This window comes from Protopterus annectens, chromosome 2.part1 (genome assembly GCF_019279795.1).
Source record: "Protopterus annectens isolate FY-2018-M chromosome 2.part1, PAN1.0, whole genome shotgun sequence".
In the NCBI taxonomy this organism is placed as follows: domain Eukaryota; kingdom Metazoa; phylum Chordata; order Ceratodontiformes; family Protopteridae; genus Protopterus; species Protopterus annectens.
Genome location: NC_056729.1, coordinates 920,664,118 through 920,680,909, shown reverse-complemented (window position 1 = coordinate 920,680,909; position 16,792 = coordinate 920,664,118). Strand labels below are relative to the sequence as shown.

The following is a 16,792-nucleotide window of genomic DNA, read 5'->3' as shown; positions in this document are numbered from 1 at the left end:
CATAGGCACAGAGTTTTTCCCAAAGGGAATTGTGACATTCGTGCACTGGTCCGGCAATCACGGAGCCTCAATCCTCACCACTAGCACCAGTGAGGGGCATGCACATTGGGAAGGATAACAAATACACACACAGTAAAGTACAATTTCCCTTAAGAGCACACAGAGATCACAGTCAGTCTGGGGCTGGTTTCTCCTTTTCTGTCCAGATCCCCAATAAGACTCCCCACTGGCACAGCTATAGGGTCCAGATCTCAGCATACCTCCCACTGTCCCGAATTACTCGGTTTTTACTGAGTTTTGAGGTCCAAATAATGGGGTGTCACGATTCCCGAGTGGCCCCCCTTAATTTCTGATTTTCCTGGCTGTTTTTTTTTATTATTTTTTTTCTGGCTTTTTGAGCTGACAGCATCATGTGTGCAATGATGTTAGCTCCATGAAACGGCCTGCCAGCCTGTCAGAATTGAGCCTGAGCTCACTCAAACAATAACATACATTCATTTCCGTCCAGCTGTGAGGGATTAAGCAGCAGGAAAAAGCTGAGGGAATGAATTCCTTAGTTAGCAGATTAAGCTGCAGGAACAAGCTGAGAATGAAGCGAGGGCCAAGGCTAGAATGGCAGCTGCAGAGTGGTTTCCAAGAACGAATGGAGTAAGGCTAGAATGGACAACCACAGAGGTAGGTAATTAAAATGCTGTGTGTGTTACAGTGGTGATTAAATCTGAGAGCTACAAAACAATGTAAACAGTCCCGTACACTATTACACTAATAAGAAATGCCAACATGCACTTTCTTTTATTATATGCCCTGTTGCACACATGCAGCCAGGCACTGTATAAATGTTACCTGCTGCTGGTGAAATAGTAATATTTTGCTTACGATGCCACAGACTTCCCGCTAAGACTGTAAACAGAAATGCTTCCTAATTCATCTTGTTATATGTGTTGTTTATGCTACTTTACAAAAATACACGTTTCAAAATTAAGACACCCAATATGTACATGTACCTTATAAAGTGCATGCAGTACTTTGCAACAAGAATTGTTAGATGTAATGCGATAAATAACCTACGCTCGCGTTCCTCGGTAGGACCCAGAATATTTGAAAAAGCATTTTTAAGACCAGTTCATGGTAGTGCTACCATAGAATTATAATCATTATATGTAAAGTGTTTTATATTGAATTTTCCCTTTACCCCAGTGGATACCAACTACTTTAACCACTCCCCTCCCAATGAAACAGGTAAATATTATCTGCAAAATTTGGAGATTAAGCTATTCGTTTAATGGTGAGTGAGAAAGTGACACCTGAAAAGTACCAGATTCACTGAAGAAGTCTTCCATTACAACAAATGATTGCAACTAAGGGTGCTAACAAAACCCTAGAGTACAGTACGTATGCGTTTTCAAGTCATGTTAACTCTGGAGAAATTAAATTAATGTATGTGCATATTTGCACTAGTTGACAGTCATTGTTGATGTGACACCCCAGACCTCATGTGCAAAATGGGAAAATGGGGATTATGGATGAGTGGATATACTGCTCTGTGATATATCTGCTGTGTAAAGTACTGTACACAAAAGATATACAAGGCATTTAGGAACTGATGTGCTGCGTTTAGGATCTATGCACAGTGAAAACCATAAATGTACTGATTAAAATATTGTTTTAGAAATAATACTACAGTGGGAAATTGGAATGAAGAAGTAAATAAGCAGTAATGGCATCTGCAGGTGCAAATTGAGAAGTTTATTTCAGGCAAACTTACACAGGTAAAGAAATAATATACATCACCCGGACCAGAACAGTAAAGCTAATATGCGTGTGTAATGTCATTCTATTTTTATTTATATATATATAATATATTATATGTGTGTGTGTGTGTGTGTGTGTGTGTGTATATATATATATATATATATATATATATATATATATATATATATATATATATAATGTGTGTATGGAAGTAGACTTTTATGATGCAAATGTTCTGAATTGGGCAGTTTTGTCATTATTGGTTCATGCATTTTGTTTCATTGCCTACTGGAAAAATGTTCAAACAAATTTAAAATGTGCTCTAAGTCTAACAAGTGTGCTGTATTATACAAGAAATATAATTTAATAAATTCAGGAAGGTGTATCAAAGAACACATGTATGTTTTTGTTTTGTGTTCAAGGGGTCTATGATTTGAAAACAGCCCAAAGGTAATCTTTATCTACCACTGGCCAGATGCATTTTCTTTGGATGTGGTGTGGGTTTCAATGATGTTTCAAAGAGTGTGAGTTTCAAGGGCTGAGAAGTTTTAATGCTAAGGCTGTTTTCATTGTGAGATAGTATTGCTTGGTTTAGCAGATGTCTATTAGTGTTTGTGCATTGTGCTATAAAATGTAAATATAAAATTCAAATAATCATTGTAGAAGTAAAGCAGTATGCATATTAGTGTTTATGGTAAATGGGGTGAAATAGGTAATGGGACATTGGAATGGCTGTAGGGAGACTCTGGTGCCATATTTTGGTTGTCTGTTCTTCAGTTTGCATTTGAAAGCTGGTATCCCACAATTCCATCGGAGTGGGTGGGGTTACATAATTATGTATGCAAATTTTATGTTAACCAGCATACAGATTTGTACCTATTTTTCATGGGCCTTGTCCAGATTTTTGATGTTTTCAGATTGAGAGGAATAGATCTCAGCCTAGTGGGCAAGCTAAAACCTCCAGCACCTTCTCTGTCCAACCAGTGCTTCATGTCCCTGCCCAAGTAGCTGACACACACACTTTGAGGTAAGAGTTATATACAACCACACAGACACTCCTGGGGAAGGTGGGCACATATTCTCCAGCTGCACCCCCTTTCTGCCCAATCTAAAATGTAGTACCAACTACCACCACCCACTAATATCAACTACTAAAAAGGCCCATAACAAAGGGTGTCCAATTATTACTGTGCAATATTATCATCCAAATGGTAAGTGTGACTGAACAGCAAAGCTTATTGGAGTGACTTAGACAGTATCACTATATACATGTACTCTAGAGCTTAAATTATCTCTACACAAAACAGCCACAGTTGAAAGGTTTAAAATATTTAATAATAAATAATAAAAACACAAGACAATACTTCTTACTACACAGTACTAGTCAAAAGTTCAGAGATCACAGAGAAATGTTTAAAATAATACAGTAGAAAAGATCTGACATCAATGCATAAAAACAACTAATATAATCTTCCTATTTCCTAGCTATATCAAAGAGAAAACACAGTTCTAAAATAAACTTACATATAGAGCAAAGCAGTGCTGGTAATGCTAGATGTTCTGAAGACAAATGCCAAATTTTCTCTGAGTCTCTCTCTTTAAATTGATAACACAGTGCTGCTTCACATTACATCATTCTTAACAATTTTCTATTTTCCCAGGCTAACAGAAACTCAGAGGTTAATAGCCCTATTGATTTTGCAGCTGGTCAGGAAGCTAGAGCAATAAAATAAATTATACATGTAAATTCTAGCCATTAACTGTGGCCTCAAAACAATAGGAAGAATTCCTTCATTTAGCCATCTCGGCTCCGAGTTTTGACATCAAACAATTACACAATCCTTGACTTATCAGCCTTCCTACAGCAGAGTGCACTGTTGTTACATTTTTGCAGTTCACATTTAACAACATTTTATTCCATTTAGGAGAACAAGACTGTGGCTTATATTAATATTTACAAATGACAGAATTATCTACAAAATTCTATCTGGCTAGGCTGGCAGCCTTCACATGTCTTCCCCCTAGAGAACTCAAGCTAGTTTTTCAAGTGACCCTTGAGAAACATTGCTTGAGAGGGTTAGGTCTATCTGAGTATACCTTACCCCATCCCTGTCTTGAGACCTCATCTGCATTGACATTGCCAATCCCACTATGGTGCTGTACTGACATATGATATGCTTGCAACCATAGGCTCCATCTTAGCAACTTGGCATTTTTCTGGCTGGCTCTGTTTAACCATGTTAATGGATTGTGATTTGTCACTACAGTGAATTTTCTTCCATACAGATAAGGCTGAAGTTTCTGCAGTGCCCACACTATGGCTAGACATTCCTTTTCTACAGCTGCATAGCATTCCTCCCTGGGTTGGAGCCTGTGACTGAGAAAAACCACTGGGTGCTCTTCTCCCTCTGAAGAAATCTGGCTAAGTACAGCCCCCACCCCATGATTCAAAGCATCCACCTGCACAACAAATTCTTTGCTGTTATCTGGACTGGCTAACAACTTTCTCTCAAAGCTTCTTTAAGTTTCTGGAATGCCTGCTTACATGCTGTGGTCCACACTACCTTATCTGGTCTGTTCTTCCTTGTCAAGTCTGTGAGGGACGCAACTATGGTACTATAACCGGGGATGAGCTTTATGTAGTACTCTGCTGTCCCTAAGAATGCCCTCACCTGCTTTTTGGTAACAGATGCAGGCCATGCCTGAATGGCTTCTACTTTGGCAGGTTCTGGCCTGATCTTACCACTCCCCACTCATTGTCACAGGTAGGAGACCTCTGCCATACCCACCTGACATTTGCTGGGCTTAATGGTCAACCCTGCCCCCTGTAGTCTGCCCAGCCCCTCCCTGATATGCTGAAGGTGCTCTTTCCAGGAATGGTTGTAGATGGCAATATCATCTAGGTAAGCAAGGGCAAACCCTCCTGCTGATGTTAGGATATGATCTGCCAGCCTCTGGAAAGTCACTGGGGCATTTTTCATCCCAAAGGGTATCTTTGTGAACTCATACAAGCCAAAAGGTGTCACAAAGGCTGACTTCTCTTTAGCACTGGGAGTCAAGTTACCTGCCAGTAACCCTTGGCAAGATCAGTAGTTGTAAGATACTTAGCCCCACCTAGATGCTCTAAGGCCTCATCTATCCTAGGCATGGGGTAAGCATATGACTCTGTGTGACTATTTAATTTCTACACAGAACCTGGTGCTGCCATCCTTCTTTGGCACCAGCACCACCGGGAAGGCTCAGGGACTGTTGGACTCTTGAATTACCCCTAATTATAAACATCTCCTGTATCTCCTCCCTCAGAATCTGTTTGACTCTCTCAGGCACCCTATAAGGGGCTTGCCTAATAGGCTTTTGGGATCCTGTATCCAACTGGTGCTACACCAGGTGGGTGCACCCTGGTTTCCCAGTGAACATGTCCCCAAACACCAGTAACAGTGTTCAGATTTCTCTAACCTGGGTAGGAGATAGCTTGTGGTACATTGCTACCCCTTCCACTGAAGTGTCAGTCCGAGCCTCACTAAGGAGATCATTCACCGGATCTCCCTCAGACTCCTCCTTCAACCCACTGCATATACTCAGCACAAGGGCCTCCCTATCATGGTAAGGTTTCAACATGTTAACATGGTACAATTTATGCTCCTGCCTCCTGCCTAGCAGTTCTACCATGTAGTTAACATCACTTACCTTTCTTACCACTTTGTAGGGTCCCTCCCAAGCTGCTTGCAGCTTGTTGTGTCTGACAGAAATGAGAACCATTACCTGCTGCCCTACAGCATACTCTCGAGCTAGAGAGTATGCCCTACAGCATACTCTCTACCTCAAGCATTCCTGTCATACCATACCTTTCTCTGTTGTTGGGCTACTGCCAGGTTCTCCTGGGCCAAGCCCATGCGTTCTTTGAGCCTTGTCCTGAGATTTAGGACATATGCCACAACAGACTCCTTGTGAGATTCACACTCACCTTCCCACTCATCACAAATTAAATCTAGAAGTCCCCTAACCCTATGCCCATACAGCAACTCAAAGGGTGAAAAACCCGTGGATTCCTGGGGAACCTCTCTGTAAGCAAACAATAGATGGGGCAAATATTTGTCCCACTCCCTCTTAAACTGGTCCACAAATGCCTGTAGCATGAACTTGAGTGTAGAGTTTAACCTCTCAACAACACCATTAGTCTGGGGATTGTAGGGGGTGGTCTTCAGGTGCTTCACCCCACAGTACTTCCACAGACAAGCCAGCAGGTCTGACATGAAATTAGCACCTCTGTCAGTCAGTATTTCTTTTGGGAAACCTACCCTGCTGAAAATCTCTAACAAAGCATCTGCCACCTTTTCTGCCTTAATAGAGGACAAAGTCACTGCCTCAGGGTATCTCGTAACATAATCTACCACTAGGATATACTTTTTCCCTGTGGAAACTGGGGTACTCAGGGGCCCCACAATATCCAAAACTACCATCTGAAATGTCTCCTCAATCACAGGCAAAGGCATCAAAGGAGCTCTCACCTTGTCTCCTGTCTTGCCTACCTTTTGGCACTGCTCACAGGTCCTGCAGTACCCTGTTATATCTGTGGAAATTCCAGGCCAATAAAATTTCTGCATAATATGTCTATTTGTACGTTTTATGTCCATATGATCTGCAAAGGGAATATCATGGGTTGTGACTAAAAGCGCCAGATGGTAGGCTCTAGGCACTACCAACTGCTCTACCCTCTCACCTTCTAGCCCTTCCTCAGAGGTCCACTCTCTCTACAGTAACCCTTTGTACCAATATACAGATTCCCCCTTCCCTTGAGAATCAGGTGCCTCACTAGTTACCTGCCTCAGGCCTTGCAATGTAGGGTCTGAGAGCTGAGCCTGTCTCAACTGTTTCTTTGTAACCCTTCCCAGCTCCCCTTCTGCAGGAAGTCTGGCATCCTCTGACAGTGGTGCCTCAGTCACTCTGTCCAAGGGAACATCAGTAGCCACAAGCAGCTGTGGCTCACCTTCAGTCTCACTGCTACAGAGTAACTCCCTTCCTGAAGTAACCACTTCACCAGTCCTGGCTGCAAGTATGCAGTCTGTCTGGGTCTCCCCCAGGCTACCAGACCCATATGCCTGTCTACAAGCCTGACTGCATGTAACTGCATGAGCACATTGTACTGCATTATCAAAATCATTCCCTATCAGGACATCTGCAGGGATATCCTCAACACACACCTACTTGCTGGTTTCCTTTTCCACCCTCCCAGTCAAGGTAAACCCTAGCCAAAGGTATTTGGAATGGGGTCTCTCCTAAAGCTCTGACTGGAGTGGACTGCCCAGGCAAGTATTGCTCCTCCGTAACCATTGCAGGCTTTACAATGGTTATGTCAGAGGCTGTGTCTCTCTTAGCAATGGCCTCTTTGCCATTCACTGCAGTAGGATATAACTTCGTGTGGTAGTTTGATACCCTTGTTATCCCAAGACAACATACTATTGGCATTTTGTCTTTCCCACTTACTGACTCCTTCACCTTTTGTTCCCCACATTGCCTCTGTGGACATCTGTATGCCACATGGCCCCACTGGTTGCATTCAAAACATTTAACCCTAAGTCCTGGACATGTACCTGGACTAGTGGCTTCCCCTGCTACTGACAGATTCTGTTGGGGCAGTCTGGGCTGCCCAACGTGGGTTCCTTTAGATCCATGAGCAGTACTTGGAGTCCCTTTCCTGTGCTGGGATGCCCTGCTTGCTAGGTATAGGTCTCCCTTCTTCCACAACTCATCTGAAGTAGCACATTGTCTATCAGCTAGCCAGATCCTCATGTTCTCAGGCAAAGTACTAAGGGCTTGTTCCCTCACCAAAAGGTCTGCCAGCCCTTCAACAGTTGTGACCTGACATCCACTCACCCACCTATGAGAACAAGTGCTCAGCTCAGCAACATATTCACACACACTTTCATTTGCCTTGCTTCTATGCACACAAAACTTTTTCCTATAAGTGTCAGGTGTTAGCTTAAAGAATTCTAACAAGCAATTCTTAACAACAGTGTAATTAAAACAGTTAACATCAGACATTGTGGACAAAATAGTTACAGCTTTACCATGGAGTAAGGGGGTCAGGATCCGTACCCAGAGCCTTTGGTCAACATCATACTATTGACATACCCTCTCAAATATATGAATGAAACTATCAAAATTATCCCCCTCTTTAAACTGTGGAAGACATTTACTGACCTTTTGTGCTTCTGGAGTCCAGTTACTCCCTTCCCCATTACCTCTATGACTCTGGTGAAGAGTCAGCATCTCTTTTTCATGCTGCCTCTGCCTTTCCTTCTCCTCAGCTTCCCGGCAAAGCAGTTTCTCATTCTCCTCAACCTATAGACATCTCAGTGTCTCTGCTGCTTCTGGTTTCAAATGCCTGGCCTCCAACTCAAGTCTCTTTAGCTCCAGATGGATTTTAAGTCCTCTGCAGAAAGCTGCAGAAAGCTTGAGCTGTCCATTCTCTGAGTCTTGTACACCTCCACTGCCAGTCTGATCATCCTCCTGAGTGCTGTCTTCTTATGCAGCTGTGACCAAAGCTGCAATCATGTCTGCCTTAGTCAGGTTTCCATGCTCCATTCTCCTAGCCTGGCACATCTAAGCCAGCTGGCTCCTTGTCAGCTTTCCGTACTCTGAGCCAGCTAGCACATCTCAGCCAGCTGGCTCCTTGTCACCTTTCCGTACTCCTCTGCTGATATGCTTGTCTGCTCTCCCTGACTAACTAAGCTAACAAAAGAAATAAAACAATTTTGATCTGAACTCTTGAGTATTCACTGCGTGGCTGATTTAGAGTACAAAAACACATTCAGAGATCACTGTACACAAGCTAAAGGAATTCATACTACCCACACCACTACAAGCCAGTTAGTATTTGCCAACCGTTTAATACGTGGTATGAATATACCACCACTGCCGAACAATTAATATGCGATACCGTGCACTGGCCTAGCAATCAAGGAGCCTCAATCATCACCACTAACACCAGTGAGGGGAGTCCACATTCAGAAGGATAACAAAAACACACACAGTAAAGTACAATTTCCCTTAAGAGCACACAGAGATCACAGTCAGTCTGGGGCTGGTTTCTCCCTTTCTGTCCAGATCCCCAATAAGACTCCCCACTGGCACAGCTACAGGGCCCAGATTTCCACCTAGTGGGCAAGCTAAAACCTCCAGCACCCTCTCTGTCCAACCAGTGCTTTGTATCCCTGCCCAAGTAGCTGACACACACACTTTGAAATAAGAGTTATATACAACCACACATACACTCCTGGGGAAGGTGGACACAGATTCTCCAGCTGTGCCCCCTTTCTGCTCAGTCTAAACAGTAGTACCGGCTGCCACCACCCACTAATATCAGCTACTAAAAAGGCCCTTAACAAAGGGTGTCCAATTATTACTGTGCAATATTATTATCCAAATGGTAAGTGTGACTGCACAGCAAAGCTTATTGGAGTGACTTGGACAGTATCACTATATACATGCAATGTACTCAAGAGCTTAAATTATCTCTACACAAAACAGCCACAGTTGAAAGGTTTAAAAATATTTAATAAATAATAAAAACACAAGACAATACTTCTTACTACACAGTTCTAGTCAAGAGTTCAGAGATCACAGAGAAATGCTTAAAATAATACAGCAGAAAAGTTCTGACATCAATACAGAAAAACAACTAATCTAATTTTCCCATTTCCTAGCTATATCTAAGAGAAAACACATTTCTAAAATAAACTTACATATAGAGTAAAGCAGTGCTGGTGATGTTGGATGTTCTAAAGACAAATGACAAATGGTCTCTGACTCTCTCTCTCTCTTTAAATTGATAGCACAGTGCTGCTTCACATTATATAATTCTTAACAATTTTCTGTTTTCCCAGGCTAACAGAAACTCATAGGTTAATAGCACTTTTGATCTTGCAGCTGGTCAGGAAGCCAGAGCAATAAAATAAATTATACATGTAAATTCTAGCCATTAACTCTGGCCTCAAAACAAAAGGAAAAATTCCTTCATTTAGACATCTCGGATCCGAGTTTTGACATCAAACAATTACACAATGCTTGACTTATCAGCCTTCCTACAGCAGAGTGCACTGTTGTTACATTTTTGTAGTTCCATATTTAACTGCATTTTCTTCCATTTAGATGAATAAGCCTGTGGCTTATATTAATATTTTCAAATGACAAGAATTATCTACAAAATTCTATTTGGCTAGGCTGGCAGCCTTCACATATCTTCACAGTAATAACGACGCACACATTTAGTTTAAGGTTGCGGTTCAGGCACCAGTCACTGGTGTGAGTGAGGCCACTTTGTAGGATGTCTACGTCAGTTGGGAATTCTATAATGGCTCCCAGTTTCCAATCATCTGCAAACTTGGTCAGCCAGAATCCTTTTGTGTTGGCTTGAACTTCTGAGAAGTAGATGCTGGACAGAAGGGGACCCAGGACAGATCCCTGTGGGATACCACTCGTGACTAGTCGGTAGTGCGATTTGGAGTCTGCAACCTTCACAGTGTGAGTTCCATCCGTAAACCAGTTAGCAACCCACCTTGTGACATAGTGGTTAATGCCTAGATTAGTGAGTCTATCAATGATTCCCGAGTGGAGAATGGTATCAAGGGCCTTGGCAAGATAGAGATAGGCTGTCTGTATCACCTTGCCCTCATCCACAGCTCTGGTGATGGACTCAAAGAAGTCTACCGGCTTGAGCAGGCATGATCTACCCTTCACAAATCCAAACTGCATGGGGTCCAGAGTTTGGAGGCTTCCTATATCCCTATTTATAAGGTCCACGATGATACGCTCCTTAGCCTTGCATATCAGACTAGTCAGGCTAATGGGGCAGTAGTTTCTGGAGTTTGTAGTCACTCTCCCTTTTTGGAATGGGATGACCATGGTCATTTGCCATTCAGTGGGTACAAAGCCTGAAGTGAGGCTGTGATTGAACAGGGCCAGGGTGTGGTGCCAGTTCATTTTGTAGTTCATGTAGGATGCATCCAGGGATATTATTGGGTCCCATGGAAGCTGTGTTTTTGGATTTAGACAGTGCGGTTTTAACCTGAGCAGCAGTAATATTAGGAACTTGACACTCCTCGAGAATTGCGATTGGCCCTTTTGGGGGGGTGAAAGGGGGGTAAAGTTTGCACTGAACCTATCAGCCAATATATTGGCAATGTCAGCTGGCTCGGTATATGTGTTGCATTGTGCTGTAGCACAGAGCAGACCTGAGTGTTGCCCTGAAGATTCTTGACATAACTACAGAATACCTTATGGTTGTCTTTAGTATTTGCTGCTATTTTGTTTTCATAGCTAGCTTTAGAGGATTTAATGAGGTATCTTAATTTTTTGCTAAGGCTAGCTAGGGATTTTTTTCCAGTCTTGGGACTTTACCCTTTTCTGCAACAGTTTATTCCTTCTGTTGTAGAGTTTGTTTATGGTAGCGGACCACCAGATTGGCTTCCTTTTTTGGAGGTAAGCGTCTTGGTTCTGTTTGGGATGGCTCTATCCATGCACATGTGAATGTGTTCGTACATCACAATGGTGTGTGATTCAGCAGTCAAGCAGCTATTTTCCAACTGTATGGGCATCGTAAAGTTTGCCACCTTTGTTTTTAGGAGCCCAAAGTTTGCTTTGGAGAAGTTTTTTACAGTGGTTTCCTTTACGGTGGGAAAGGGCGGGATGTGGATATCCATGGTGATTAGCTTGTGGTCAGATCTGACCAGGGAGAAGTTAATTTCAGCTGTAGAGCAGCAGTTGCTCATGTTGGTTATGACCAGATCGAGGATGTTGTTACCCCTAGTGGGGGTAAGAACAAGTTGGTCCAGGGAATTGGAATTTATGAATTCCAGGAATCATTGAGCAAGTGAGTTAGCACTTGAGAAATTTTCCCAGTTTATGTAGGGGTAATAAAAGTCCCCCAGTATTAAGGTGTTGGGTTGCATTTTGGTATTTTCCAGGATATTTAGGAATGTGAAGTGGGAGTCTTGGATCATGGTGGGGGACCTATAGCAGGCAACCACCTGGATTGCTGTCCTGCCCAGTGTTAGTTGTACTTGGAGTATCTTCGAAGTGTTGTGTTGTGCTACTAGTCTGGAGGTGTGTATACCCTTTCTGAATATGGAGACTCCGCCGCCTTTAGTGCTTTGGTCCAGGATTTGGAGTTTAAAGGTGTGGTATGAATTATACCCTGATAGCACAGGGGTGCTCTCTGGAGCCTTGAAACATGTTTCAGTTACTATACAGACATCAATGTTCTCCATTTTAAGGAGGGTTTTGAGTGAGTGCATTTTGAGATTCAAACTTCTAGCGTTGCATAGCATAACCCTCAGATTCCATTTGGTTGTAGCAGTTATGATGGTACTTTTAACATCAGGATATTGCCTAAAAAAGGCACTATAGGGGTGGCAAGCGCCTTAGCCAGTATCCAGAATCCCAGAAGTAACAGATACAGGCCATCTCTGGGAAAGCACCACCAAGGTCTGTCAGTCATGTCATCCCAGGCAGACAGATACTGGATCCCCTTAGAATGACACCAGAAATGTAGCCAATTGTTGAAGTCAATCATTTTCTGCTTGTACTGTGGTATCATTCTGGGTGATGGCAGGATGCTATTCAGGGCTAGGGTCATACCTGCCTGAGCTACATGAGAGCTCCTCCATGTCTCTTTTCATGTAGCCCAGAGAGGTACATCTCAGGTCGTTCACACAGTCTTTTGCTGTTAGCCTATATTTCCCCATTCACACTTTTACCCTGGAATTCATAAAGATTCTTACCAACCACTCTAATTGGATGAGTGGGCTAGTTAATTAGTATTACAGGCAGAATTTCTGATTATGATACAAGGTAAAGCTATGCAGAGAAACACCTCATTTGCAGCTAATTACTTTGTCTCTGAACTGAGTACTGCGCTTTCAGACATGATTGCCCTAGTGTTCTCCGTACCAGGCAGTGAAGAGTGGTAGCATAGGCATCCCCAATATGTGCACAAACATATAAACACACACACACACACACACACACACACACACACACACACACACACACACACACACACACACACACACACACACACACACACCCAAGAAGCCACAAATAAGCCCTTATACAGTTATTCATACTCAAGTAAACACTCACTCACAAACCAATATGCATGTTCCAACAGACACACATACACACAAACACACTTATAAATATCTACATTCATGATCCTTTAGACAGGCATGGACACACACATAAAAACACACACATGCAGAAACATCCAAGAATCCTCAAAGAAACCACTGTACGTTGTTCATACTTACATAAGCACTCTCTCTCACACACTCTTACTTGCATGCTTCAACACACACACACACACACACACACACACACACACACACACACACACACACACACACAGCTCATTGATACCTATTAGTAGTCATTGTACAAGCCATGACCATTCCTATAGGGATGAATGAGTGAACACCGCCTTTTTGACAGCGTTAAGTTTTTCCTCCTTGTGAAGAAATTAACTTGTTAGAGTGATTCACAGAATCATTGTACTGCATTAATCCTCTCGTGGCACTATTTCCACTGGTGATTGTCACGCTAATTTGCATTAGCAACTGACCTTGGTTTCGCCAATGAAATTGCTTTCCATGTTATAGCCCCTGCCAGGGGAAAACAGTAGCAGGAAAGGGGTCTCTAAATTGGTCAGACTTACTGCAATAAGGAAACCTTCTGAGGTAAAGTTTCCATATTGCAGTAAGCTTTTCTGAATCCCATACATGGTTCCATAGTTCCCAGGATCGCAATGACACTCTTCAGGTGCCCAGCTGCATATGCTAATATGGTCTCCAAGCTGGCATAAAACTTTTAATATAGCAATAACCCACGCCTGGGTGTGGGTAATGCGGGATTTACCCACGGTTGGCATGGTTTGGTCCCGAGGGCGAAGCCCGAGACCAAACAAAGACAACCGTGGTAAATGCATTACCCACACCCAGAAGTGGGTTATTGCTATTATACTATGACATTATTTAAAAAAAGAAATAATTACTTTTCTTAAATAATGGCATTGTATAATGCCTCTTTGCTGCCCTTCCGCAGCTGTCTGGTATCCGCGGCAGTTCTGATGTACTGCGCATGCCTACGCAGTACATCAGAGTTGTGGCAAAAGCAACGGAGAAAGCAAGATCTCCGTTGCTTTTACTGTTTCACTATGTTAAATGGGTTTAACATAGCGAGACAGCTTTAAAATAAGCAACGGAGATCTCCGTTGCTTATTTTAAAGCTTTCTCGCTATGTTAAACCCATTTAACATAGCGAGACAGGTTTAAAAAAAAGCAATGGAGAAAGAAAGATCTCCGTTGCTTTTTACACACTGTGTCGCTATGTTAAAGGAGTTTAACATAGTGAGACAGCTTTAAAAAAAGCAACGGAGATCTCCGTTGCTTTTTTTAAACCCGTGTCGCTATGTTAAACTCTTTTAACATAGCAAGACAGTGTTTTAAGAGACTTATACTAATGGAAAAAGTCCGGGTGACCAGACCTTTTTCGATTAGTATAAGTCGATTTACAACTTGCACGCTGACCAATCAGTGTGCACGTTTTGGAATATTAATGGGGGGTCATGGTATAATTTCTAATTTAAGATCTCCATACATTTCAGCATTGTTATATCTGTCAACACTAATTCTAAACTGCTTTTCCTACATCTCAGCCTATTATAATCCTATGAATTAAGCTTCTTTCTGTGTTTTATGAATTTTACACTTGTAAGCAAACATAGAAAAATATTTCTGCCAAAGTCATGTTTGCATGAATATTACCAGATTTGAAACTTATGATTAAGCATATAACTAGTACTTATTTTTTTATACTTTAATATTTTCTTAGGTGATGTCAGTCTCTGGGATCTCATCTCTGGCACCGTTTTGTCTGTCTTCACTCCTGACAGCAAAATCAGGTGTCTGTCACTGACACCAGATGGATATACAGTTCTCATTGGTATGAGTGATAACTCTGCTCTGATCTCACTAAAGCTAACTTCACAGGATGGAGTGAGGATAAATCTTGAAGGAACAAATATGTTTGGGGAACAGTCAAGCAGTAGTGAAGATGAGGAAGAAACAGAGGATCAAGACCCTACACAAACAGTTTAAAATCACTCATGGATCACTGCTTACAGTAGGACAACGTGGCACTGAGCTTTTGTTTGAAGAAACTGAAATTCTGCACTATGCCAAAGGCACAAACTGTGTTGTATCTTCCAAGGTTGTTTGACAGAATGTGTGGGGAGGGGAAATAATTGTCATGTTTACTTTCAATTGCTGTATTGATAATGGTCTCAGATGCATGAATTTAGCACACATTTGTACTCAAGGAAGATAAAATACTCCTCTGTACAGAAAAATATTTCAAAACAAGTTATGCATTACAATTATACTGCATAACCATGTGTATGTATTCTTATGCTGCTGCAAACAGACTACTGAAAAATAAGATGACTCACTTAGAAATGACCAAGTAACTACTCAGGAAAAAACATTATTTCAAATGTTTATTTGATGGCAGACTTTCTTTTATTTTATTTTTAAAACACCTGTATGAAAGTGGTTACATCTCATTAGAGGAATGCTATTGTGATTAGCATGGATTGTCCAGGGCAAGTTATTACAGTACTCTATAGACTTTGTCAGAGAATGTAGAGATTGTCACTTTATTGACAAGGTAATCACCTAAATAATATACTATAAATCATAAATGTGAATAGCTGATAAAATCACATTCACTATATACTTGCACATTTAGCACTGCAGATCTCCCACTGTAAATTAACTTTATTAATATGCAATTGTAAAAATACATAAGCATCATGGATTTTTCTTTTGTAGGCCTGGAAAACTTTGTATTTCAAAGAGTAAGAAACTGTTTTCTTCAGATTCCATGTACTCCAGGTGTTCTTTCATGCCACTAACTTGTAATAATCTGCTCAGAATATCACAGTTTCAGCTGATATAAATTTTAATGTCAAAGGACAGCTGTAAACTACAATTCCAGGGTAGTAAAATAATAATGAATCAGTAAAATTATTTTAAAGGAAGCAGTAATACCCTTATTTCTTTGTTTCATAGGTGAACATACTTAACCTGACTTTATATATTGATATGTGAGTTGTTACAATATATAAAACATAATGAACAGTTGGGTAGGTACCTGTGTGTTTTTCATTTTGTTTTTCTCAAATCTGAACTGGATGATGGCATATAAATCTCAAAAGTAAAGCTTAGGAGGTCTATGTTGTCATTCTGGAGTGAAAGCTACAAAAATCTTTCTTGTTTTACTATGAATAAAAATGTGATTTATTTTTATTTATTTATTGACGTGATTACCAGGAAAGTCTGATTGGTTAGGAGCTCATTTTCAGTGGAGGCCTTGGTAGAAAAGCTCCAAAGTATTACAAAACATTTTAAGAACAATATATTTGCAATCCTTAAAAATAATACAAAGAACAACTGCAGTTTCAATAATTATACTAAATAAGACATATATGAAAACATCTAGTTAGTTAGACTGGACAACTCCATGGAGTTACTCCAGGTCCAGGTTACGGTGGGTAAGACCCCTATTAAAGTCCTAGCCAGTTATAGATCCCCCTCCATGGGTTATGACACCCATGAAGCTTACTTAACCAAACTGAAGACAATACAAATTTTACTGAACACACTGGCTATGGGGATATTTCAATTATCCCACCATAAACTGGGAAATCTACTCTAACCCAGACTCACTAGCACAAAAGTTCCTTGACTTTGTGAATTCAAATGTTCTGGAACAAATTATCCATACCCAGATGAGGAGCAAACATTCTGGATCTGATCCTCACCAACATGTCAAATAGGTGCACTCTTGCAACTGTTGGACCCTCATCAGTTAAAACTGACAAGTCAGTCACCTTCAAATGGACATTAACACCTGAACTCACAAAGGGCGAAATCAGATAAAAAAACTTCACCAAGACAAACTGTACCCTCCTAGGTGAAGGTAT

General features: G+C 41.4%; 1 protein-coding gene across 1 annotated transcript in view; it reads left to right on the top strand.

The window, feature by feature from the left end:
• LOC122794919 (NACHT and WD repeat domain-containing protein 2-like) overlaps nt 1–16,140 on the top strand; it is a 1,236,179-nt gene extending 1,220,039 nt beyond the window's left edge. Inside the window, exon 30 of the mRNA XM_044063511.1 lies at nt 14,641–16,140. Coding sequence (XP_043919446.1) covers nt 14,641–14,906 — 266 coding nt within the window. The 3' untranslated portion in view covers nt 14,907–16,140. The remainder of the gene's footprint in view (nt 1–14,640) is intronic.
• The last annotated feature ends 652 nt before the right edge of the window (nt 16,141–16,792 follow it).